Source organism: Branchiostoma belcheri, unplaced genomic scaffold, assembly GCF_001625305.1.
Source record: "Branchiostoma belcheri isolate BF01 breed outbred unplaced genomic scaffold, Haploidv18h27 scaffold88, whole genome shotgun sequence".
Classification (NCBI taxonomy): Eukaryota; Metazoa; Chordata; class Leptocardii; order Amphioxiformes; family Branchiostomatidae; genus Branchiostoma; species Branchiostoma belcheri.
Window position 1 is genome coordinate 406,917 of NW_017804553.1, and position 25,127 is coordinate 432,043.

The 25,127-nt window shown below is 40.5% G+C and overlaps 2 protein-coding genes across 2 annotated transcripts in view; both read left to right on the top strand.

Annotated features, from left to right (window-relative positions):
* Positions 1-2,013: 2,013 nt before the first annotated feature.
* On the top strand, positions 2,014-14,135 carry LOC109487364 (Smith-Magenis syndrome chromosomal region candidate gene 8 protein-like). The gene is made up of 30 exons (XM_019791340.1): positions 2,014-2,401; positions 3,119-3,207; positions 3,565-3,637; positions 3,808-3,890; positions 4,050-4,095; positions 4,323-4,407; positions 4,666-4,820; positions 5,017-5,128; positions 5,308-5,372; positions 5,693-5,809; positions 5,997-6,054; positions 6,379-6,445; positions 6,895-6,985; positions 7,220-7,338; positions 7,715-8,523; positions 8,753-8,899; positions 9,136-9,195; positions 9,585-9,675; positions 9,854-9,918; positions 10,278-10,386; positions 10,847-10,900; positions 11,154-11,277; positions 11,606-11,662; positions 11,820-11,864; positions 12,046-12,077; positions 12,351-12,434; positions 12,592-12,619; positions 12,790-12,849; positions 13,146-13,221; positions 13,728-14,135. The coding sequence occupies exons 1-30, from the start codon at positions 2,201-2,203 to the stop codon at positions 13,790-13,792; spliced, it is 3,267 nt and encodes a 1,088-aa protein (XP_019646899.1). The 5' UTR covers positions 2,014-2,200; the 3' UTR covers positions 13,793-14,135.
* An 821-nt stretch (positions 14,136-14,956) lies between these two features.
* LOC109487365 (mannosyl-oligosaccharide 1,2-alpha-mannosidase IA-like) overlaps positions 14,957-25,127 on the top strand; it is a 54,147-nt gene continuing 43,976 nt past the window's right edge. Inside the window, exon 1 of the mRNA XM_019791341.1 lies at positions 14,957-15,581. Coding sequence (XP_019646900.1) covers positions 14,997-15,581 — 585 coding nt within the window. The 5' untranslated portion in view covers positions 14,957-14,996. The remainder of the gene's footprint in view (positions 15,582-25,127) is intronic.

Consider the following 25,127-nt stretch of genomic DNA (forward strand, 5'->3'; position numbering starts at 1 on the left):
TTCTTCTGTCTCTTCGATCATGTCTGTGTACAGGTCTGCCTGCCCTCTCCCTCCTTCATTCATTCCCTCAGTCTCTTCGATCATGTCTGAGTACAGGTCCATCTGTCCTCTCTCTCCATCATTCATTTCTTCTGTCTCTCCAAGCATGTCCGAGTATAGGTCTGCCTGCCCCCTCCCTTCTGCACTCATTTCTTCCATTCCTCCAGTCATTTCTTCTGTCTCTCCGATCATGTCAGAGTAGAGGTCCAGACTACTCAGGGTACTCCTCTCAGGATCCTCCATCTTGGACTGGAGCTGTAACCACAATAATCATTCATGGTCATTGCTCTTGCTAGATAGGCAATATTTTTCTCTGAACGAATACTATTATTTTTGATGATTGGAACACTGGATGGCACTGGAACTTTAAGCAATGACTATGCCTTCCGCATTACGTTTAGCTGTGGTGCTCAAAGCGGAATTTCTGCAGTTCCTACCTGTCTGGTGACTCTACCTACCTCTATAGCTCTACAGCACTTCTACCGTTAATCTACTCTACTACACTCTTTTCAAATTCATTTTCCCTATTTGCCACAAAGAGTATTGCTACACGAGAACTAATACATTACGATATTAACTATTGTAAATAAGTAAGGGTAACTATACATCATACATGTATAAATGGTAATATAATTTCTGTGTCATACAACCCAGATACTTTACTGTTACGACTGATGCACCAAAAATTCTGTCAACACCTCCTCTAAAATCGTCTTGCTACAAAGGAAATATAACACGAGTAAGATTGCTCTACAATGTACTTATACACTCACCTGCCTGTGTGTGATCTAAAAGTTTACATTTATACGTTCTTCGGGGCAAAATTCACCAAAAATTTGCAGGATTTTCGCGCGTTTCGTGACATTTTGCCGCCAGATTCCATTGACCTTATCATGTGAGGTCATCGAATATACCACTATCGGTATAGGGTGAGAAATATTTAATCACACTGTATTTTGAGAGAGGGAAGCATAGTTTTGTGTATATTCAATGATTGAAGTCACAGTAATTGTCAAAAATATTGAAAACAGTAATACAAAACTAATTTTAAAACTTTCCTTTACTTTGAATAATAACGTTATGTGACACCCCTAAAATCTAGTGTCGTCGTCTACCCGTCATCCTCTGCGCTTATTTCCCAACATGGACGTCCACGTCCAAACAGGCAAGTTTGTTTACTTTTCCACACTTCCTTGTATTTTGGGACCCTATAACTGCGTAAACCAACATTTTAAAAGTATCTTCACAAGGGAGGTTAAGCTGTAGCTAACGAAAGTTTTCTGATATCGTTCGTTGTTGGCCGACAAGCTAGTACGTGGGCAGAACAAAGCCAGAGTTTTGAAGGAACATGAAAGAACATCACATGATACTTGTGACCCTGGCCCGGTTCTGTTTTGCTAATTTGACGTGTCCCCAAATGTAAGTTATGTTTGTAGATGTAAGTCTCTCAGGCCGTCGGTTTAGCTTCCGTTTTAGAAGCGTGCGTGTGCACTGAGTCCTGAGAGTCAGAAAACCTTAGGTCAGTTTATTTAATATGGGAGCTTTTAGCAACAATCAATTTGTTTGAACCATTGTGTTGGGGGCGGGGCTGTTTTGAGTTAATGAGGTTATGTGCAATTACTAGTACTGTACATGCAAAGGAGCCTGGCCTTCTTGGGTATGTGAAATGGCATATAAATTTGTTCTTCATCTTAATGTAGAACTTAATCTGTACAGCACAATAAGTTTGACTATATTCTATATACAACCTCATAAAAAAGTAACAGCTGGCACAAGGGTGGTACCCTATGCTTACTTCCTGTTTGATACTAAAAATTGAATTTAAATCCAACACTTGCATATGGAGAATGTCTGTATTTTCGTTTTCCTCTGTGACATCTAGATGTTTTTAACATTACACGGTGGACTAGCAATTTAACCTTCGTGCTCACCTATTTCTAAATGAATGAACAATTTGATTGACATTTTCAGGTTTTTGTGTTCCTGTCCAGTATTGCATAACAATATGCCAGGGTGAATGGACATCGTGAACAAGCTCAGATGGAGAGGAAAACATCTACTCCATTCAAAGAAATAATGGAACATTCTTACCAGAGGAACCCAAATCTACATAACACAAACCTGTAGTTTTGAAGAGAAGTAGAGAAGAAGAATCTCCACCATGTTCCACGTGGGGTTTAGTGACATTGTGGCATATGGAGTCAACACAGACGAGGATTACTACGAGGATGGGTACTTCAAGTCCCGTCTGCCGCCGGAGCTGGCGTTCCGAGCAGAGAACCCGTGGCACGCCGACGCCAAGGTCACAGAGGACTTTGTTCTGATTGCAGAGTTCTCAGAACAGGAGGGGCCCAAACCTCTGGTCAGTACTCTCTTTTCTATCTTCTGTATCTGTATAGCAGGTATACTAGTAACTGCCCTTTGGTGTAACACACCAGCTTTGCAGGCATGCGACACGGCAGCAGCTGGCTTTATTACACCGTACGATTTGTTACACCTAACCCTTGAACATCTAACTCTAAACATTGTTTAAAGCTATGTAATGATAATGCCCCTACTGTACTTGGTGCCAGCGAGTTCCACTCTGCAATAGTTCTAGGTATCTTGCTTGATTTTCAGCAAATGTTGGATGAAATGATTTTTTTGTGTGGAATATTTATATCTTTTGGTATTTGGTTCACGGCATGTTATGCACGGATGGAAGGTCACGTGATCCAAAATTGAGTTTTCCATAGGTGTAAAGATCTCACGACACCATCGTCGCTTCCCTAAATTGGATCAAGTTTCCAACTCAATTGAGTTTGCAATGAAATACATGTACAATCAATATCATTTACAGTACTTGGCTCTTTTTAGGTTTTTGATGATTATAAGTGGTACTAGTCTAAGTCTTTGTGTACTACAAGAAAATTATTGGTGTATGAGTGCCTTGTTCATGTACTACTAGATGGACAGCCTTAAAGTTTGGCAATAACCCCTCATGATTTTTTATTTCGTTCCCTGCTGGGGTTTAAACTTCTAAAATGTTACATGTAAGGATAAAGTTTAAATGAAAGTGCATTTTTTTCTCCTTTTGCAGGAAACTATCCCTGAGTATGGTGGGGGAAGGTTTGACAAGAACAACTTTGCTGTACGGATCATGTCAGCTGACTACCAGACACATGGGAGGTACGGAGGCACACAGACTGTACTGTGTTCTTTTTTTTTTTATTAAGAGTCACAATCAGCCAAAAAATGCAGGTGTAGACGTCTATACCTTTGGCTGTAGCTATAGACACAGTAGTGCTTTTACTAATGTCTGACATTGGGCAACTGTTTTTATCCTTTTCAGTAGCAAAAATTTTTGCTTTCCAGGATGAAAAGGTTAGGACTTTAGAGAAAAAAATATTTTTTGTAGCATACAAAATCAGGGAGTCTCTTGTGTTTCTAAATGTCATATTTTCACTGGAATGTATGTGTATATATTTTGTATATTACATATTTCTATCCCATCTCCTTACATTTACCATTTCCATGTTTGTGTAGTGCCAGTGGGTTCTGTCTGGTGGAGGACACACATGTGGTCATGATGGACACCAAGGAGGGAGCCTGTGCTTATGTAAGTACATGTATGGTAGAGATGGTTACTATGTACTTCTTGTGTCCTCATACCCTTGTTTTTTTTCAAGGAATTCTTAGTTTAGGCCTTCTGGGTGTAATACTAAGTATTTGGAGTGGATGTATTCAGTATGATGTAGATAATGTTTATCATTTTGAACTTCTTTTCAGGTTCATCATTTCACCTTGTTTGACCTTCAGGCCCGAGGGTTTGTTCGACCTTTCTGTATGTCATATGTCACCACCGACCGCAGGTAAGAATTTCAGGCTTTCTTTCTTAGAACACAGAACCAAAAATGCTATGGCAAAATTTTCTTATTCATTTGTTTCATTTGTATCAGTGTGTAGTCAATGGTATTACTGGTAGTCATTCTTGAATTTGAATTTCTCCATTTTTGTTTGCCTTCATGCAGCAAAATCATGACAAATCTGGAGGAAATGATGTCAGAGTTTAAAAAGGTGAGACAGCAGTATGGCTATGGCTATGACTAAGGTTAACCTTCTCCCTATGTCTTAGCCCATAAACATTCAAAATTTATGCCTTATGGCTACCTTAGTAGGTTGAATGTTAATCATTGTACATGTAATATCAGAACTGAAAACAGATTTTTGTAATGACTTGATAAAGGATGTGAAAATGATATGTTAACACTAACCTGTACTTTTTGATTCAATATTTTGGCCAGGTGTCGAATGTGTTCAAGTATGGGAATCGTCTGATGTTTGTGCAAGAACTGGAACACAGGCTGGCTGACCTGCAGTACACAAGGGGTAAGATAGGGGGCACCAATGATACTAGTAATTGTCCTTTATATCAATGATAATTAAGATAACATCATAAGAATCCAAATGCACGATGATTCAAACCCATTAAGATTCAAAGCAGTACTCCATGTAAGAAAAATTCACCTGACGTTGTTTTCAAGTTCTACTGGGACAACTTTTACAAAAGAAAATTATAGGGATAGATAAGTAGACGACTTATTCCAGAATCAGTGGTTATAAGCCATGGTTTTACTCTGACTACAGAAAAGTATGAACATTGGCAGCAGCAGAAGGATTCTGGGAAGTTGACCTCGGTTGACCTGGAGGAGGCTTCACTGCTGGACACCATCTCACTGACCACCCTGGACAGGGTCACTCAGGAGACAGTGGACATTCTCAGGACTGTCCGCCCAGCTCTGGTACTTGTATTTCCTGTATAAGTCGATTTGTATATTAAGTGAAATGGCCTTTGAACACTTCAGTCTAATATGGTGTCTTTTCTAGACCCATAACAGAACCTGTGTACATGTACATACATTGTAACCTGCACTAAAATTCCTCATTAAAAATCTCAATGCTAAAATTCTTACTAATAGATTCTGTATTTCTGTACAGAACAACCCGAGACTAGAAAGGCACTTCAGGAGACTACAGGACAGGTGTCAGGCCCAGGCTGGCAGACAGGAGGCTTCCTCTTCTAACTCTGAGGATGGTTGCAATAGTAATGGTGAGATAGCCTAGAATACTGTAAGGTCACTGGGTGTGAGGTACTGTTAACACTGCTCAGTTTAAAGAAATTTCAAGTGTATTTTTTTTCAGCACAATTTGAGAATTTCCTTTCACATTCACAATACTGTTTCCCATTTAAACAGGACTAAAGTTAGTATGATTTGTTTTGTCTGACAGGCTCCCACTGTTCTGAAGAAGATGGTGGGAAACTTGCCATGCCAGAGAATGGAGTGCCTTATGTGGTGGGTTGTTTTCTTTCTATTCACAATATTTGAACACACGCACGCACGCACGCACACACACACACACACACACACACACACACACACACATACACACACAGTCACACACACAGTCACAGACACACAGACACAACACACACACGAACACACACACACATACAAACTCATACACACACACATGCTTACTAAATTTGACCACTTGTAAAACAGGGAAACAAAATACCATAAAGATACAACAAGTTACAATAATGCCAAAAAGGTTACAATAATGCCAAAAGGTTCCCCTAACATTTGAAGACCATGTGCATTTCTCTCTCCAGCCAAAGGTAATCAGACCAGACAGTAGCAAACAGTTTGACCGTGAGCTGAGGAAACTGGACCAGCTGTGTGGTCAGGGGGAGAGGGAGGGACTCAACAGGCTCAGGCAGATACAGAAGGTATGTGTTTGTGTGTTCGTGTGTGTACTAAATGCATTAGATGCTTCTTCGTATAAAGATTGTTTTAGAAAATAATACATGATTCAAATAATCTAAAATGCAGGATGTGGCTTGTTGATCAATATGATTTGTACATGTTCTTGTAAAAGACAAAGGAAGAAACAAACATGTAATTTTCTGTCCCCAGTTCTTCAGCAGAGACTCCATGGCTGTCTCCATGGAGAAGAGGGAGTCAAAGCTGATAGGTTTGTCATGTCAGAATACCTCAGTTATCAGATGTACAGTATTCTTATGTATGTGTAGATTAAACCTATGTAAAACCAAATGTGCCTGCTATGGGCAGAAGCCAGTGATGTTACATGTGTTCTGATCTATTTGGTTCTGCAAATGTATCTTTAGATGTAAACTAAGAACCTGATAGTGGAAAGTGTTAAGGTCTAACGTAGAAACACTTCCCAATTGCATGCATGTCTTAACCTTCACCACATTGAAGTGACCATTTGACCACCTGTTATGAGGTTGGTTAGACAGAAGATTAAACCCCTCCCCTGTGTTATGTCCCTCTCCAGACCCTGCTCCAGGGCTGCTCACCTTCGGCCGATGTGTTGCCATGAACTTTCTTCACAACGTGGACCTGTAAGTATATTTCATCCTGATTCTCACAACTTTGTATTTGAGTTAGGACCAAAAATTGATGTGTTCAAAAACTCTTATTTTCCAAGATGTATTGTAGAGTGGAACTCATTGCCATCAGGAAGAATAGCTACAATACAATTTTTGTAAGCTAAGTGTGGATCCCAATAAAATCAAGTCAAGTCAAGCACAGCTGGGGCATCATCACTAGAAAGCTTTAAACAACTACTTCATTATAAATTAATATAGCTAGCTGCTGCCGCGCCGCGTGCCTGCGAATCTGCTATGTTACGTCGAATGGTGGTTATACCGGCTATACCAATGCAGATACAGATACTAGTGCTTTGATAACTGTCAGCAGCCACTACATTGATACAGTAAAATGGCATCCAGTGGTGTGTGCAGAAGTCCAACTCATGGTTTGAAGCATGTTTGTTGACTTGTTTGTGCAGGCAGTGTGCAGGAGGGTGCTGGCCGCTGGGACAGACCGGCAGAACAGAGCTACAGCATCCCGCAAGGAACCTGTTCAGGCGATGGATGTCGGTAGGTGCTTATGAAAACTATAGTAATAGAACTTCAGACATGTAAATGATTTTTTGTGTGAAGTCAGGCATGGAAAAATGTAAATGCTGTCAGTAGTTGTGCCAGCCTAATTCATTGTAGGGTTTCTCAATCCCTTATAAATTAGGGTTTTAAAAGCCCAAAAATGAATTACATGTACTAGTATATCATATCATGAGTTTTATTGAGCACAAGTTGTCCCCTTGTTTCTCCCAGAGTGAGAGTTTGTCCAGCCTCTACACGACTGACTCCTTCCAGTCCGGTCTGGAGTCCCGCGGTGCCACGCACAGTCTGGACCCCACCTTCCTACCTGCTTCTTCTTACAAGTCCATAGAGTAAGTTCTGTGTGTGCTTTTGGAAGCACATCGGCAGAACATACTGCACCTATGCGAAACCTGTAATGTATTGTGCATAGCACTTTGGCAGAACTTCTCATAAACCATTGTATTCTGTCAATATCCCGTCTGTAGTTTCCTAATGTTCCAACAGGCAAAATTCTGATGCAACGTTGACCAAAAATCCAACGAAAACCATAAAAAATTGGGGTTTCATGCAGGCGCAGTAGGTTCTGCCAATGTGCTGCATTTGGATATCTAATGATTACTGTTATTAGGCTGTTAGACATTTTAAAATTGTGAAATGAAAGAATATTATTAAGTGAAGTAACATTGAAAGTGACTAACCATCACTATGTATACGTGTCTCCCCCAGTTCTGTGTACTATGATTACGAGGAAGACGATGATCTCAACTATGACTCTGACAGTTTGGAGATTTTGAGCAGCTCTGAGACGAGCGGCACGATGCATTTCTTAGAAGAAACCACCCTGACACTGCGACCTGCCACCGTGGTCAACATTGAGGAGTCCTCCCCATTCCATGGGCTCCTCAGCACTGCAATAGGGAGAAGGGACACTCAAGACACATACCACTCTCTTAAAGACTCGTCTTCTTTCTCTGAGGACTTACTCTCCAACAACAGTATTGTTATCCTTGAAGACAACGAGGAAGCGTTTCCCAAGGAGTTAAGGATTTTAAGAAGGAGAAGTAAGAGTGAAGGAAACGACAGTGTAGATACACTTCATGGGGAGTCTCCTTCTATGGTTGAGGAAGACAATAAGAGAACAGAAACTCCTTCCTCAGAACAAGAAGTATGTATAATCGAACAAACACCTGAAGAAGAAAGTAGAACTGCTTGTCTTAAAGAAGCCACAGAGAACCAAAGTCAAGAGAAACAGGTGGAAACTCCTTCAGATCTAGAGAGAAACATTTGTACAGAAAAAGAAGAAGCTATATCTGATGATCCTGTAGGAGCCTCAGAGCAACAAAGTGAAGACAAACAAATGGAAAAGGATAGAAGGAACTGTCCAAGGGAAGAAGAAGAAATGTGCAATAATGTTTCAAACCTCAGTAGCCAAGAGAAGGAAGAAGCCATGTTGTCAGTGGATCGTTTTGAGCCGAGTGGAAACTCAGAATACGCATCAGCAAAGTCTTCTGTGGTGGAAGAGTTTAACACTCCAGGTTAAACTTTATGGTATTCTGTACTGTACTGCTGACCTTCACACATTTAGTCTATCCTGATTTTAGTCTATCCTGTTTGTAACTTGTTTGCAAAGTGAAAGATACCCCAGTAGGCACCCTACTGGAGCCTATTGTTATCTACATGTAAATAATGATCTAACAAACTGTGTAATTCAAAGTCATCAAGTGCTGTTGACAATCTTGTGAGTTTTATTTTTCCCACTTCCAGCCCAGAACACCCCCCGTAGCTCCATCAGCAGTGTGAGGAGTGATGTTCAGCAGGGCTTACCTTTGCCCTATGACCTGAACCTTGACCCAGGGTCATTGGTCGGCAGTGTGGCCAGTAGCATCAACAGTGACTGCTACTCTGTACCAGGTGGGCTCATGTACAATTTTTACAGTCCTTGAAATTTGCTGACGTGTTTTAATGAAATTTTCAGAAAAGGTAGAAATTCAGGAATTTCTAAGATTATGATGTAGGACTATTAGTGTGTATTGCAATAACAATAAATCTGCTAAAGTAAAACCTAATACCAACAAGGCAGTGACTTTCCCCAGTCAGGCACTACACATGGGATGTCCACTAACATTGCTGTGTCCTTTTCATCCTAGATTCACCCACCGACAACAGGTCAGAGACCCCACCAGAACCCAGGTGTAGAAAAAATGGAGGTAGGATAAATACTATGAATGAATGTATATGTATTAACACATGTAGTTTTTTAGCATCCACTGCAATTGCAAACAAGTATAGAACACAATGAAATACTAAGTACAAATAACTTGTCTGGTTAAAGGTTGCTATTATAGTTTTACTTAAAATATATGAATTCTGTCTTCCCAGTACCAAATTCATGTTCAATTACATTCAGTAACTTTGTAACAGTGGGGTTCAAGTGCCGCTAACTGACCTTACAATGGGTCCAGACCTTTTGGAGTAGTCATTAGCGCACTGGTGCTGTAAGATGGCTGCCCAGGTTCGGCAAAGGTTTGATTCCTGGGAGTCAGGGGTTTTTATGTTTCAAGTCGCTCCAATTTGTTTCAATTTCCCCTGCTTGCAGCAGTAGGTGTGACCAGTATGGGCAGTACAGGCTCAGACAGTGCAGGGGGCAGCTGGCCTTCATCAGGAGAGGCTGGAACTGTGGAGTCCAGGTAAGGCCTGTAAGGGATCAACAACTTACTGGAGGGGAAAAATGAACAAAACAAAAATGATACAGGAAAAGATAGTGGAAACTGAGTTTACTTTAGATGTAGAACTGACAGGTTTTTACTTCTATATAAATTTAACAAGACATGTATACAGTTCATAATGCTTTTTCTTTGTCCACAGACACATCAGAATGAGTGTGTGCAGTTATGGAGACCACATCTGTAACTTTGGGCCGCAGCTTCCAGGTATTGCCACACTTTTGTCACTTGAGTGTTGAATGTCAGTCCCACAACTTCAATGCTATTCTTTCATATCTTGTCAGCACAGCACCACAAATAACATCATCCAATCTGTCCTCAAATCTGATGCAATCTTCTGCAATCTTCCACAATATCCATGTCTGTCTGTACTCACAGTCATATTTTTAACTGTTGTTATTATGTGTATTTCTATTTGTATGTTTTCTTTTATCTATATGGGCCATGGATGCCTGAAATAATAGCCTTGGTAACCTGGCTATGAAATAAAGAAAAAAGAAAGAAGGAAAGAAAGAAAGAAACAGTGGGTGAAAGTATCTTTCCTTACTTCTGACTTTGTTTGTCAGGTTACGGAGTTGTGAGGTTCATGAAGCAGTACGTGTTTGCTGCTCACGTCATCTATGCACTGCTGACTGGCAGGCCACTGGTGGTCCTTGGGCTGCCGAGACAGGAGAGGTACTCGCGTTCCCCTTTCTTCAATTAATCAATCAACCAATAATGCCGAGGTCACATTTCCAAACTGGAGCCCACTCGGGGTGTTTGCATCAACGAAAAATTAACCATTCATATGAAGAATATAACGCAAATACATGTAGTACTTATTCTTAGTTCCTAAAAATGTTTTGTGTTTTCTTGTCTTGTATATCATACTATACATTTCGGTCCCTGGTTTGGAAATGTGACCTCAGCATAAGTAGGTAACATGGTCTGTGGCAATATTGCCCAACTACAGTTTACTAGCCTAAGGCCGATGATTACACTGGAGGATCAAAAGTGCTGACAAGGACATGATGGCAATACAGTATGAAGGAGAAGTCTGAGGCCTTTTCCTGGTAGATGTATCAAATGTGGTGTAAATTTGGTTACTGTGATTGTATTCAATTATTTTACTTTAATTTTTGTACTTATTTACTAGGGAAGTGCGAGGCCTGGTCACCACTCTTAGCTTGTTTGTTCCGGGCTTCTCCAAGTAAGTATCTTAGTCTTCCACAGCTGCAATAAAGTCTTAAGAGAGAATCTTGCTTTACTATGTGTTGGCTGATTTTTATCCATAATAACCTACAATGTACAACATGTACCTGTATAGAGTGTTGACCATGAGATATTATATGTATATTTTTAATTAGGTATATATTGGTGCACATTGCCTACTTGGAGGGCTTTTTCAACACCAGCAAGATGCGTGCTAAGTACTAATTCTATGTTCCCTGCCCACTTCCCAGTCGGTACCACACGGTGACCCCCTGGCACACTGCCCCCCTCTGTCTTACCGACATCTGCAACACAAAACTCATCGGACTGGCCAAGGTCAAACCTGCGGACCGCATGATACCCAGCTCTGTCAAGGTCAACATCAATGTTTTTGTGATATTCTTCAATTTATGACGCTTTGTGAATAGACTATACTGCAGAAAAATTGATACATACTAGGTAAGTCTTTGTAAATGCCAAACTAAACTTTCAATTATGGTTGCTTTGGGCCACTGTTATGGACATAGAAACATGATATTAAATTACAGGGTACATCCTGAACTGAATTTCATAACGATAGTACCTTCATACTGTGTTACCAACCTTATACTTAGTACATTTTTGTATATAGTATATATCACATGGATGGCAGTTCAGCACCAAGGAGGGAGTATTGTTTTCATTTTTCCATCTTTTTCCACAGAGATACGTGTCTGTGTTTGACTGTGACAAGAAAACACTGACCACTCCTCAGTACCAGGTTAGTCTTTGGTCTGTGCCTCACTGGAAGTTTCTTTGCATTTTTCAAATGTTCCTTAGTTCTAAATGTATGTCTGTGAGTGAGTTGACCTTGCAAAAGATACAGCATAAGTGTTAAGAATCTTCTTACAGAAAGTTGTGTTTGTTTTATGTTTCAGGGAACATACATCAATGCCATAGTGAGCAGGAAAAAGGACTTCAAGGTATGTACATACTAGTATGGCTTTTCAAATCAGCCAAAACATGCATTTTCTTTGAATTTGAATTCTTCTGTTGATTGGGGAAAGAAGCAATCATGCCTGTAATTGCCTATTGAAGTTTTCCTTTGTGAGGAGGCACATGTACATGTACTAACTTGTTGTTGATTACTTTTTTCCCAATCAGGTGGATGAGCCATATATAGGATACATACACAGGTATGTTGAACCAAACGAAAAACCTTTTATTACAGAGAAGCCCTAAAAAAGATATTTTACAGATCCCAGCTACAACTGTGACTGTAAGTTGTAACAAGAGTGATACTGGAGTTGTAACAGTGTCACTTTGTAAAATGTTTTATTAGTTAGTACCTAGTATCATCTGGTCACGTAAGGACCACAGCCATTACAGTATTTGTGATGCTCCTTCAGAAAGACTTATCACTTCTTGGATTTCACAATCATATACTTGTTTTTAATGTGCTCCCCCAGCACACTGCTAGAGCTGGCATCTAAGGCCTTCCTGTACTACCACTCCTACTGCCTTAACTCACCCAATGTGGAAAATATGCAAAGGTCAGTCCAGTTTTTAAACATTTTTATTTTTGGGATAAACCTGAGTGTGCAATGAATGAAAAGGAGAAGCATGAAGTATAGATTTTATGATATTCTTTTGCAGTTTTTTTCGAGGTTTTATGAGAACAATTTTGAACTGTTTTTTCCTTACTTTTAGCCATGATGGAGAGAAACTACAGAAGAAGGTAGGCACAAATTCTTCCACAGATTGGTGACCCTTCTTGTTCAATATTGAATGTTTAGTTGGGTTTAGCAAAAAATAATTGTGAAGTTCTGTAGATTTACAATTGTATACAACTGTCATTCACTTTTTAAAAATGTCATGCACTAACAATTCCTGTTTGTACACATATAGACTGCTGCAGGCTTCTTGGGAAAGTTGGGTGTGCAAGATGGGGATGCCAAGGTGGTTGAGGTGGGTAATTTATTTATTTCAGGCTATTGCTCATACATGTTGTAATTGTTGTAGAGTGACAACATGATAGCATTGTAAAATCGGTACTATAGGAAGGTATATGTAAATTTTGTGATTGACACCTTATGGATATGTAGATTGTCAACTGTTGTCCTTTTTCCAGCCATTTGCATGCAGAGACTATGTAGGACTCGGGAGCTAAAATAGGTTTGGTAATCAGGCTATAACTGTTCTGTACATTTGGTGCTGAAGTGCCCTGTACTGTGTGTGACATGTTGTACACTTGTCTTCTGCAGTACCTGGCAGAAATCATCAAGCAGCAGCAGGTGGATGACCTTCTACTGAGGCACGACAAGCAGGCACGATCAAGAGGTAACCATGGTTACCTGTATAAGTATGTTGTCAGAGCGTAACTGCGCTTGTGTAAAACCCTGATTTTTCACGATTTTCGTTGTATGTTTTGTCACCGTTGCATCAGTATTTTGCCTTTTGCAGAGGATATCTTTTCCGTTATAACATGTGGAAACTACAGATGAGGTGTTAACCTTATATACGCAAATATGATCTTATATGAGACGTTCTGCCAAAGTTCTGTGCACAATACATTACGGGTTTCACACAGATGCAGTACGTTCTGCTGACGTGCTGTATATACCTGTGTCAGTCAACTGTTATTAGTGCCTTTGACATACATGTATAAAGAATACAGTAAACCATGTTGTATATTATTTCTGTCACACCCACCCAAGAAAACATTTCAATGCAAAATGTGCCAAAAGTGGAGAAAATATGGTGTCCCCAAAGAAAGAATTGTAACAATGTCAATACTTCTAACATTCTATTACTATGTATACTAATGGTTTCTTCATCTTCCTTAGATTCTGAGCTGCCTCCTCCCCCCATCAGGACAGAGTATAGAGCCTGCTCCCAGTACAGGGTCTGATCTAAACCTGCTGCCAGTACAGGGTCTGATCTAAACCTGCTGCCAGTACAGGGTCTGATCTAAACCTGCTGCCAGTACAGGGTCTGATCTGCACCCGCTGCCATAGGAACTCAGGGCAAGCTGCAATGTGAACTGCTCTTCTGGAGCCAGACATGTCAAGCCATGAATTTCAGAAACTTTTATACTTTCTATAACAAGAGTATTCAGATGATTATTTGCTGACTGGAAAATCAAGGAACAAGTCAAAGGCAAAGCATATTAATTTTTTTCGCTAGTAGTTTCTACAAGAAGAGGACAAGAAGAAACAGAATGGAGAAGTGAGATGTACATGGAATGTGTTTAAAAGATTGTTGAAAACAGGTGGCAGCAATATACATGTACATGTGCAAAGAGTCACAAATCATTTCATTTTAACCGGAAGCTAATGCATGTAGCAGAAATGTAAGATGCACCGTCTTTTCTAAAGATGACTTTAATACTGGAATGTGGTGTCAACATACAAGTACAAATACAAGTACACTGTATCAATAAGTTACTTTGCAGACAGTACTGACAGTGTAAGAATCAATCATACTTGTACTTGTACAATGTATCTCTAATTCAATGAGGTGCTCAATAAATGATTGATATATTTCATTTATTCCATCTTCTGTATTTTTTGTGTACTGTACTTAAGTCAGGGTCTCTTGTAGAATTTACAAGCAATGTAATACATGGAGTCTTCACGATATACACCACCAAACCGACTGCAGTACCAGTCCTGGCCACATTGAGGCGCTAGTACCTAGTGGTAGTTTTACTGCAAAATTTTGTCCTCTGAGGAAGCTATCAGAGAAACTGAGATGCATGTGGAGAGTCAGCTTTGGTAGAGTAGCCATGATAACAATATCTTGAAGCTGTTTAACAAATGCAGCCCTTTATGATCATTTACATATGTAGCATAAGTTCATGATTTGCTTCTTGAGGAAAGAGCAATGATGATGGCAGGCGTTGCTATCTTGCATTGCTACCCAAAAGGTTACAGACATATGATGTAAGTGGCCAAGGCAACGTTTCTTCGTAGGCATTTCTGTCAAACATGTCACATGCATAATATCATTCCCGAGGAACCTGTACTGAACGCCTTGCGGAAATCGTTCGCAGTGGTCGTGCTCTACTACTCGTGACTTCTCGCGGGGAATTGTGGGTACCAGGTGGAAGCAAGATGGCGGCGGCTCCGCTGCTCCCGACGCATCGGCGCTACGTGAACGGCGTTCCCGTGCCGCAGAGACAGACTCTCCGCATGAGCGAGAAGTTCATGGTGCTGCTCATAGTCGCTGCCTTTCTGTTCGTCCTCGTGGGGGCCATGTTTTTCCTTCCCGAGTTCCGAGAGAAGGTGGTAGGGCCAGGCGAGCCCGGGGACATTTTCCGGCCTCAGCCGCCGGCTTCGCCTCCAGTGGGGGGACTCAAGTTCCACCAGCACGATTTCGACCCCGTCGAGAACGTCGCCAGGGACGTGGTGGACCCTGGTAAATCCCGGGGCAAGCAGGAACTTGAAATCGAGCAGGAGAAGGTCCTCCAGGAGGCCAGGCAAGTCCTGAACAAGTTTCAGGACGACGATGTCAAAAACGACATCAAGCAGGATAAAGCGAAGCTCCAACAACAGAGAGAGGAGGAGGAGAAGAGGAAACAGGAAGAGCAAAATAAGGAGCTTCTGGAAGTCAACAGGGTCGACACCGGGGCAGTGGGAGTGAGCGGTGGCGAGCCCACAGACCACGACACCAAGATGAGACGAGACAAAATCAAAGAGGTGAGTCCGAGTTCGTGTCTGTATCGCTACGTGTTTGCTAGATCCTGCCAAATAATCGGTCACACACGCGCGAGCATGTTTGGTTATACTTTAGCCAAACCACGGTTGGTTTAGACTACAATGGGTTTACACATCATTTGATATCCTCAGCCCCGTGCCACGTACCTTTTAATAATGACTCTGAGACGGAAATTATGTCCCGCTTGTCTTGCCCTAAACAGTGAAGATCCCCCTTGAGTTACACCTGTACGTAAATATGACCAAGATCGTGCGTCTTCCAGGAAGTAGAACTCACCCTAGACTTCTTCCTAACCCCGAATCTTTAGACCTAATCACCCCGACAGTTCCAAGCTGTGAAAAATGAACATTTTTGGCAGCCTGTGCGCCATACGATCGTCCCAGCGGGAGTTCCATATGTGAGGTAATGAATGAGTTGGTGAGAGGGAGTGGGCCGGTTAAACGTCATGGGAGGAGCCACACCTGTGCAGCTTAGGTGAGAAAAAGGTCATCGACAGTGTCAGTTACGTGTGAAGAGGTACTTTATGGTTTGGCAAGAATTCCCCCAAGGGATGTAGTTCTTGTAGGCAAGAAGTTTGGTGTGGGGAAACACTAGTATACATGTGTATCATGTAGATATATTATCCAGAAACAAAGAAAACATTCTCTAAGTGTTAAGCACTCTAGTGTTAGAGAAACACCAGTGTACTTAACAGTCACTGAGTGCTAGGTAAAAACAATATAAACATGTAAATGTATAGCCCTGCACATGTACATGTTGTTGTAATTGACAGTGATTTAAAAGGGGGGTGCATCAATGATTGGCAAAAATAACTAATGGGATACCACAGGTCGTCTACCTCAGCCTAGTACCTGGTTGGCTTGAAAGATTTTTATGGAGGAGGAGTATTTAATATGTCTGCAAAAAAATTAGAAAACACCAAAAGAAATGATTGCCAAAAATCAAATTTAGTCATCAGGAATGACTGTTTGGAATATGTGCTGCTTTTGGTCAGGCAAATACTGTATATAACTGTATATATTAGCTTGTTTTGATAGAAGGTGACCGAAATGGATGGGAAAAACTTACCGGTATTGCATGAACACTTTAAACACCTGCCCGCCATACCCGCATCTTTTGTGGTGGGTCCCAAATCACATTATTTGGAAAGGAACAAAAGGAATGCAACACTGCCAACATAGGTCTACTGTGTCATGTCATCATCGTGCAACCTGGTACACTGAACAATACAGCAGTCAGCTATTATGTGCCATGTGCAGTATACCAGGTTGTCCCGTGACCTGTAGATAGGCCTGTGACCTGTAGGTCAGTTTCATCTAATGCCCAGTATCAGCTGTTTGGTGTACATACACTGTCACTGTGTACCATCCTGTGCCATGCCAAACCTGTGTTGCATTTCTTTTCCTTTCCAACAAGTGTGATGAGGTCACCCACAGTATTGTGACTGGAATGACTTAAACATGGTTTGCAAATACTGGGTAACAATTACTTAACTTCTGTTTTGACTAGGAGCTTTTCTTGTGTAATTGGATAATGTCCACTTGGTTAAGTGGTCAGGCCCTGTGTGAATCGTGATCCCTCCCAACGTCAGCATGTCAATATTGAAGGGGCCTGCTGTGTTTGAAAAAATGAAACTGTTGCAGGGCTCAAAATTTGTTTTCGGGAATTGTAAGTATACTGTACTAGTGCACCTAACCTCAAAATTTAGGCGCATGAAAAAGAAGAAAAATCGAACCAAACATAAAATTAAGTAGAATGTCAACAAACATGACTGACTCTTTCGGAGCTTGAGTCTGAAATTAGCCGCACTGTTCAAATTATCTGTGCACAAATTACTTATAAATGCACCCAGTATTTCAAGCCCAGTGATGTTTCCAAAAACTACTCCAGTATTTTCTTTCAAAAATACTTTTCACCCCAAAGGTTATCAGTACAATCTGTCTGCCTTAGGCATGTTGTACATGTGGTAACCAATTACTGGGAAGTTGCTATCAAACTTCCTGTCTTCCAAGAAAAGTCTTGACTCTGAAGGAGACATGGAAAAATTGGCAAGACCCCAGCTGGCTGATTTCTTCTAGCATCCTCCAGAAAAAAGGTATTGGCTGGGCATGTGAGAAGACACCTGCATACAAGCATACCTAACTCCTGTGAGAATGAGAGTCTTTTGAGAGCAGCAGGCATTAAACCAGAGATAGTGAGTGAGAGCTCTTCCCTGGAAAGATTATAGAGAGGAGCTGGATATCATCAAATGCAAAAGGGGCCTTAGATAGTGTGTAGCTTGACATGTGGGGTTTACGTGTGACAAATCCTTTGATAAAAGCTGCCCTGTAATGCCAGTTCCAAATCCAGTTATTCTATGCTGAAGGGCAGTTCCTCATGTTGACTCCTTGGAAATAAAAGATACACACGCATAGAAGTAATCCCTTCTTATGACTTGTATTGCCAGGAGTTCCAGATTGATAATCTTGTAGAAATGAAGAATTCATCCCCATTCTCTCCCTGAAGGGTTTAGCATATAGGAAAGCTTAATCTCCAAGCAGATGCTGGGAGGCAAAAACTGTCCGTTTCTGTTAAACCAACCACCTCATTGACATCTGCATAAAGTTGGCATCTAACAAGCTCCTCAGTCAAACTGCATTGAGGAGTTTGTGAAAGCAAATGAGCAGCTAGGAAAGCACTACAATTCTACCTCCCAACATCTGAGATTGAGGAAGGCTGCCAAAATAAGTAGCTATCAGTGATGTAACCTTCCCCTTGTTGACTTCTGCTGTAACTGATACAGATTATAGGTCCATTGTTAGCAGGGTGTTGGTGTTAGATAAACATGTCATTATGCTGTCCAACTTGAAGATATACAAACCACATAACAACAAAGGGGAGCTGTGAAAGCTCAGCCTTCTGTCAGGTCACTAAAAATCACTTAACCACTTGATTCATCAGGAGGCTGTCCATTACAGTGTAATTTACACATTGTGATGTTTGGATTACCCGTACATGTACACCTTTGTTATATTTTGATGTTTTGGTCTTTATCAATATAATTTATCTGTCATTAATTACATTTGTATAATACATGTATCATATGTCCATCAAAAATGGAAAGTATTACTGTAATTCCTGATTTGTTCACTCTACTGATAAGTTCACTGTTTTCACTGTTGGTTCTGTACAGTGAACTTATCATTACAGTTAACAAATAATTCCTGGACTTTCTTTTTTCTGCACCTGTCTCCACCGTGAACATATAGTTCAGTAAACATGTCCATTTTTCTCAGACCGTGAAATTTTGCTACCGTGAACATAAAGTGAATTACAGTATTTTATCCTAATGCGTGATTAATTTCACCAAGCTTACTAACTCAGTCCAGTTACATGAAGTCTTGTAACTTATCATTAAGGACTGAAGGTTCAGTCGTGTTACAACTACCGATAGTACTACATACATGTACATGTACTACATTTTATGTATGGTGCATTTCGCTTGTGTAGTTAGTCTTCTCACATCAAAGCAAACAATGAAACTGTCACACACATCACAGAGATGACTAGCAGAGTTGTTACTGACCCGTGCTTGGGTGTGTCCTGTGTGATAAACTCTGTGTATAACGATGTTCTCCAAGCATTCAAATTACTGCACATGGTTTTTATGGAGAAGTGCGTAAACTCTGAATCAATCTGCAGCAGGAGATGCTGGAATTTTACAACATGGCCAGGAGCTGCATCTAAATTCATGGCATCTTTTTATCACCATTTCTGACAGGATGCAGAGTGTGCAAGGTGGTTGGGTTTTGGAAGCTGCATAGATCACAGTATTTTTTGAGATGTTGGCTTCGGCCAAAGGACGTGGACAAATTTTGTGTGTTTAGTTCTTGTGACTTGCTGCATTTTGTATGGATGATACGGTATAACAAAACAGGCCATTGTCACCTTGCCACATGGTCATGTCCCTGAGTCTAAAAAAAGCCCTTGATCTGATCATGTCAATTCTGGAGGGATGGAAGTTTGTACCATCTGAGTGCCTTTTCTGGTTGCAAATGTTGCAATGCCATTTCCTCAGGAGTGAGGTAGAATTTCCTTGGCAGCCTGTACATGTAGGTCCTGAGGCAGCCTAGTTGGCCCTGGCAACACTCTGGCACCCTGGGAAATGTTTAAAAGGTTGTATCAAAAGGTGTGCCCCCTGAGTGATGGTAAATGCCCATCCTCCCAGATCAGGTATCTTATGAAAACAGCCACTGATGTGGAATGATTATCAAGTTAGCTGCTCCATGTTGCCCTCTAGCACTGGGCCAGGCCAATGGAATGTGTAGTTTCTTGGCATGGATTTTTGCAGTCAAAAAGAACAAAACGGTCACATATGAATTGTACATTGTACAGTATTGAAAGCCTCTACCAGGCTTCGGGAGGCGGCTGGAAAGAGTAGAAATCGTCCAAATAGAGAGATAACATGCCGGGGGAGTTGGTCCGCTAGAGAGCACAGTTTGTCACACCGGATTTCTACTCTTTCCAGCCGCCTCCTGAAGCCTGGTAGCTACAGTATTGATGGGCTTGTTTCTCCTTACTATACTCAACTGTCATCAAGACATGGCACTCTCATCCATCGTTTGAAGAGACTAAAATTTGTTGTGACCTTGTAGTTGACTTTAACAAATTTCCAACATGAAACTAAATCAATATATGTAGCCAGAACTGCCCAGACTGAAGAAGCCAACACCAGTACTGGAGACTGTTAAAATCTGGTCTACATGGACATGCAATCAGTATAAAAAATATGGGAAAAATTTTGTATAAAGGGACATCCAAAAACTTTATGGGTGCAGATTGATAGAGGTGGTCACATCTACCGGTTTGATGGAGCCCAACTCTGGTGTGTAGGGCATATCTGAAGAGGGATTCTATTCTCACTCACTCAACCAACATTCTGTGATGACAGCCCATCAAGGTGATAAGTCATGTATGACCCTGTGGGAAATAACTGCTGGCTACCTGCATAGCCTGACTGTACGTTTGCAGGGCTTGAAATACTGGGTGCATGTGCAAATTAGTGCACCCAAATTTGGAGCTGTACACCCAATTTTTTTCTGTGGGTGCACCAGTGCACCCAAATATTTTTTGTAGGTTTACGTTAGTCGTATGTCAAGATGTAAAATGTATAGTTGTAGTACTAGTAGTATTCAGCATATTCTCCACATCTAAGCGTCAAAAATTATAAAATCATTCTTGTAGTACTTTTCTTTAGAAATGAAATATAATTAGTTTTTGCTGACATTCTATTTGTTTCATTTCATAAGGTGCACCCAAAAAATTTTTTGTGCACCCAATTGAACCAGTACACAGATTCCCAAAAATGAATTTTGAGCCCTGCTGCATAACCTGTATTCTATGTTTGGCTCAAGTTTGTTATTCTGTTGGCAGTGGGAGGTAACAGGGCAGAACAGATTGGGTAAGGGACGCCCACTGGTCAGGTTTGATGGGGTATCAGTCACAGTATGGGGTGCCTTCATATAGTGTGACTCTTTCTATAATACTGTGTTTGTATGTAATGGTGAACAAGTACTGCCAGCAGTGTCTGTGATAGCGGTAATAAGTTTTGCAGGCACACGATGATTGGCTATTTTACATCAAATGACTTCTGCTTTCATAACTATGGTATCTAATGCCATGACGAGTTTCCAATCGTACTTTGACGATGGGTTCCTACTTACATGTAGGTGAAACAAAAATTGTGAAAACCTGATTCAAGGAGATGACTCTAAATCATGTTGGTTGATAAGGAATCGATTTTACAGTTTCACATTCATCTAGTTTCTATAAGAATTTGCCCATAAAGATGTAGTAAAGATATTTCTTAATACGATAGATTGAGAGGGAAATACTCCTTGTTTGCCTGCAAATGTTGGCTCTAGTCTTAGATATTACATGTAGTAACACTATCAAATGGCAACCTTCAGTCAGCTGTGAACAATGGACATAAAGACTTGTAATTAATCTCTGAATAAATAATACATCCAAAATGAGTGGTCGGGGACAATGTTGTGCTTTTAGGGCACACTTCAGTGACCATTTACAATCCAGCCACTGAAATACCATGGGAATAAAGCTAGTATTGGTAGAGCAAAGCATGAAACATCAGAAAGACTTACTGGTATGGCATTATAGGAAATGGTGCTATTCATAGCTAAATACGTACATGTAATTGGTAGAGATAACTATGGATTGAGAGATATTTCGTAATATGTCGACCTACCCGTAGCGTCTACATATTGAGGTTGACCTGCTTCCCTTTAATTTTTACCAGTTTGTCAGAGGAAGGTTATGAGAACAGGCCTAGGTTTGCTTTGCTGTATGTTGACACCCTCCTGTGAGAAAAAGATATGACATTACATAATGCATTACATTAGCCTCTATAGATTATGAGCTTTTTAGCCTTGGTTATAATGTTCAAATGGCTGCCAGTGCCTTACATTAAATTTTGAAAGTCATTTCTCAAATTTCATGTGTACCATGTTGCCAACCCATATACAAGTAACGGGCTGCTCATAAAAATTTTCACATGTCATAAGTCCATCTTCCCTCAGTTATATCACAGTTGGTGACAGGCTATATTAAGGAGGTTATATAATCTCCCTGGTTATTATGTACTTCCTACACCTGTATATGAACCCTTGCCCGCAGGCTCTGTATATATCTCACTTGTTTTATTGTGTTTTATGAACTCAACCAGTGAATAAAGTCAACCTCCTGAGGGATGGTCTGATGTCTTTATCAATTGTAACTGTAGGACTTGTAAGTGCATCTTGTGGAAGATATAAGGGATAGGTGATGAGCAGAGGTGAGCATTGCTGGATGGGGGAGGACGATTTGTAAATAGGATGTGTGAAGCTTGGGGAAAATCTACATGTAAATGTACATGTGGCATGGTATACAAATTGTTGGAGTCTCCTGTTGATAAATTGTCAATATGACAAAGTACATGTTTGTGTTGGACACATGCCATATACTGATATAGATTGAGATTTGTTGATTTTGTTAGAAGTGTAAGTAAGGACCTGGTCATGTTTTTCTGGTAATCTAGGAGTTTGCCATGTACATGTGTGTACAGTAACTTGCTTCCAAGGAACATAGATGATATAATATCATACCATAGATGTCTTACAGATGGCAACAGGTCTGTTAATCTAGCAAGGTACCTCTACTAACACTTGTGTCTTGAAGTAGTCAGATGCAGGGTGTAGCAGTCATTTCCAAACGTCAGTTTTTATCTGATAAGACTAAGAAAAATAGCCCAGGGTGTTCAGAAATTACTTGTAAATTGTTGATGCATGGGTGTGTTGGTGAGTTTGTATGGATGGCCCAGTTTTAACTGCTGACAGCACTCCATCACAACGTTGGACTGACATGGTTGGTGAACTTCTATCAGATGTAGAACCACTCAGGGAGAGTGGGGAGTTCAATTTAGAAAGGAAACAGGGGTGCAAGGCTGGAATACTTGATGCAGTCATGGTTGCATGAACACTGGGAAATCTAGGTAAAATTTTGGTGGTTCAGTTTCACTTGTGGTTCTTACTTGCAATCACATCAAACATAAAAAAAATTATATATTGTTTCACTTAACACATATTCCATAGTAATAGTATTATATTGTGTACCGGTATGTGCAGGTACATTATGGGTCTCTCAAGGCCTTGATTTCTCATGTGTGATGTTGTTGTTATCTTTTGCCACCATTGCTATCTGTTTGACATTATCAGGCTGTCAGCACATACATGTGTATCACTGGTATTGTAGCTATGTGAAGAAAACACTGATCTACCCATGGTGAATAGTTTTATCAGGTTGGTATGTGACTCAGTGACAGGAATGCATGTTGTTTACCACAGAACCTTGATATACCTGTCCCTGAGGAAGGTAGCTGAGAAGTTACAGACAGGTTCATGTACATGTAGATGCCTTTGAGGTTGTGTTATTAGAGGAACATTACCTAAAGAAAGGTCACATGGACCCCTCCAAACTCCTAGATATATGCCAAGGCCATAGCACTTGGCAACATGCAGTTGATCTTTGACACTTTGTCATTCAAAACAGAGAGAGAGTTACCAGTATTGCAGCTAAGGTAAAGAGAACGGCCAGAAAAGTCCATCAGAAAACAGGTTGAAAGCAGACTGCACAAAACATGACATGCCATTCTCAAAGAAGCTGTCGTCTACCAGAAGAACCCTGCATTCATTTTCCTACCAATACACCCTGCAGTAAAAACAGTTGCTACCGGTAATAAACATGTAGGTCCCCTTGCTTTACAGGAGACAAATTAACCCGGTCAGTGCAAGTAAGCCCACCATTGAGAAGGTCATGTGTAGTTTGACCTTCACTTGTCTGATGTTCTGCCTAATTGACTCGGTAGATAGCTGCCTGACAGACAAGTGTTTTCACTCTTCAGTAAAGATTTAATCTCTACTCTAAACCAGATGGAGAACAGCAGCAAAATATGAAGGAAGGTTGTTTGCAAATTTTACATTTGTACATGCTTGTTGCCCTGTATCAGTCTCTTTTGACAAACAGAAAAATTCTCAAGGGTGATCTGTGGAAAGAGAAATAAACAGAAAAACACAGAGGAACTTGTGATAGATGTTTTGTGACACTGTTTATTTCAAGATGTTCATTCTAAATGTTGCAACATGTGTGCTACACAGAAAATGATTCCTCCCCACGTACACACGATGTACTCTATCAATATCATGTACATATTCATTTGAGCTCCAAAAGATGTTCAAAACTTCGAATTCAGACTATCATCTGCCTGTCAGACTAGCACTGTCGAGTCAATTTCAAGTTACAGCTTTACTGTCATGTTTCAAATCTGCCCAATATTAACATTTTTCTGGTAGCTGCATACAATTATGATGATGAAACATTTAAAAAACATTATCAGTTTCATAGGTACATACGCTGTATATGAGGTAAAGTAGAAAGAAATGGCTTCTGCTGGTTCCATTTCTGCAGTGTGCTGCATCTATCACCCGTCCTGCTGCAGGAACCATTGATTTCAGATCTCCTTCCTCACACCAGGAACTGCTGCTGCTCTGCTGCTACAGGATGTTCAAATTGCTTCCCTTAAAAATTGATGTTAAGTCACAGGAGCAGCTGGAAAATGACTTACTGCCCATTTTTTTTACCTTGAGCAAGATTTGTTTCTGAATGTTGTTTTGCAATGTGAAAGTTTTAAAAATATCTACCTATGCTTTTTGAGTTGTTGTTTTACCATGGACAGCCTTTGTAAAATTAACACACAACGAACAAACAAACAAACAAACAAACAAACAAACACTCTACGATCTAGCACACACACAAAGGTAGAAAACACAGACATTCCACTGTACATGCAGTGATGCAGGAACTACAAACTGGTAAAGCTAAAATCATAGGGTGTCTGGGGAATCAGTTTTTTTTAAACAACTTTCATAACTTCTAACTTGTTCCTAGAGCCATAAGAGAAACAGGAAGGGTTTCTTACCTAGATGGGTTTTCCAGGG

Bases quoted from the DNA above. Each gene is read 5' to 3' on its own strand.
- LOC109487364 (XM_019791340.1), top strand. From the start codon at position 2,201: ATGTTCCACGTGGGGTTTAGTGACATTGTGGCATATGGAGTCAACACA. The intron at 4,821-5,016 runs GTACTTGTATTT...ATTTCTGTACAG, and splicing joins GGACTGTCCGCCCAGCTCTG to AACAACCCGAGACTAGAAAG. The intron at 12,435-12,591 runs GTCAGTCCAGTT...CCTTACTTTTAG, and splicing joins AATGTGGAAAATATGCAAAG to CCATGATGGAGAGAAACTAC.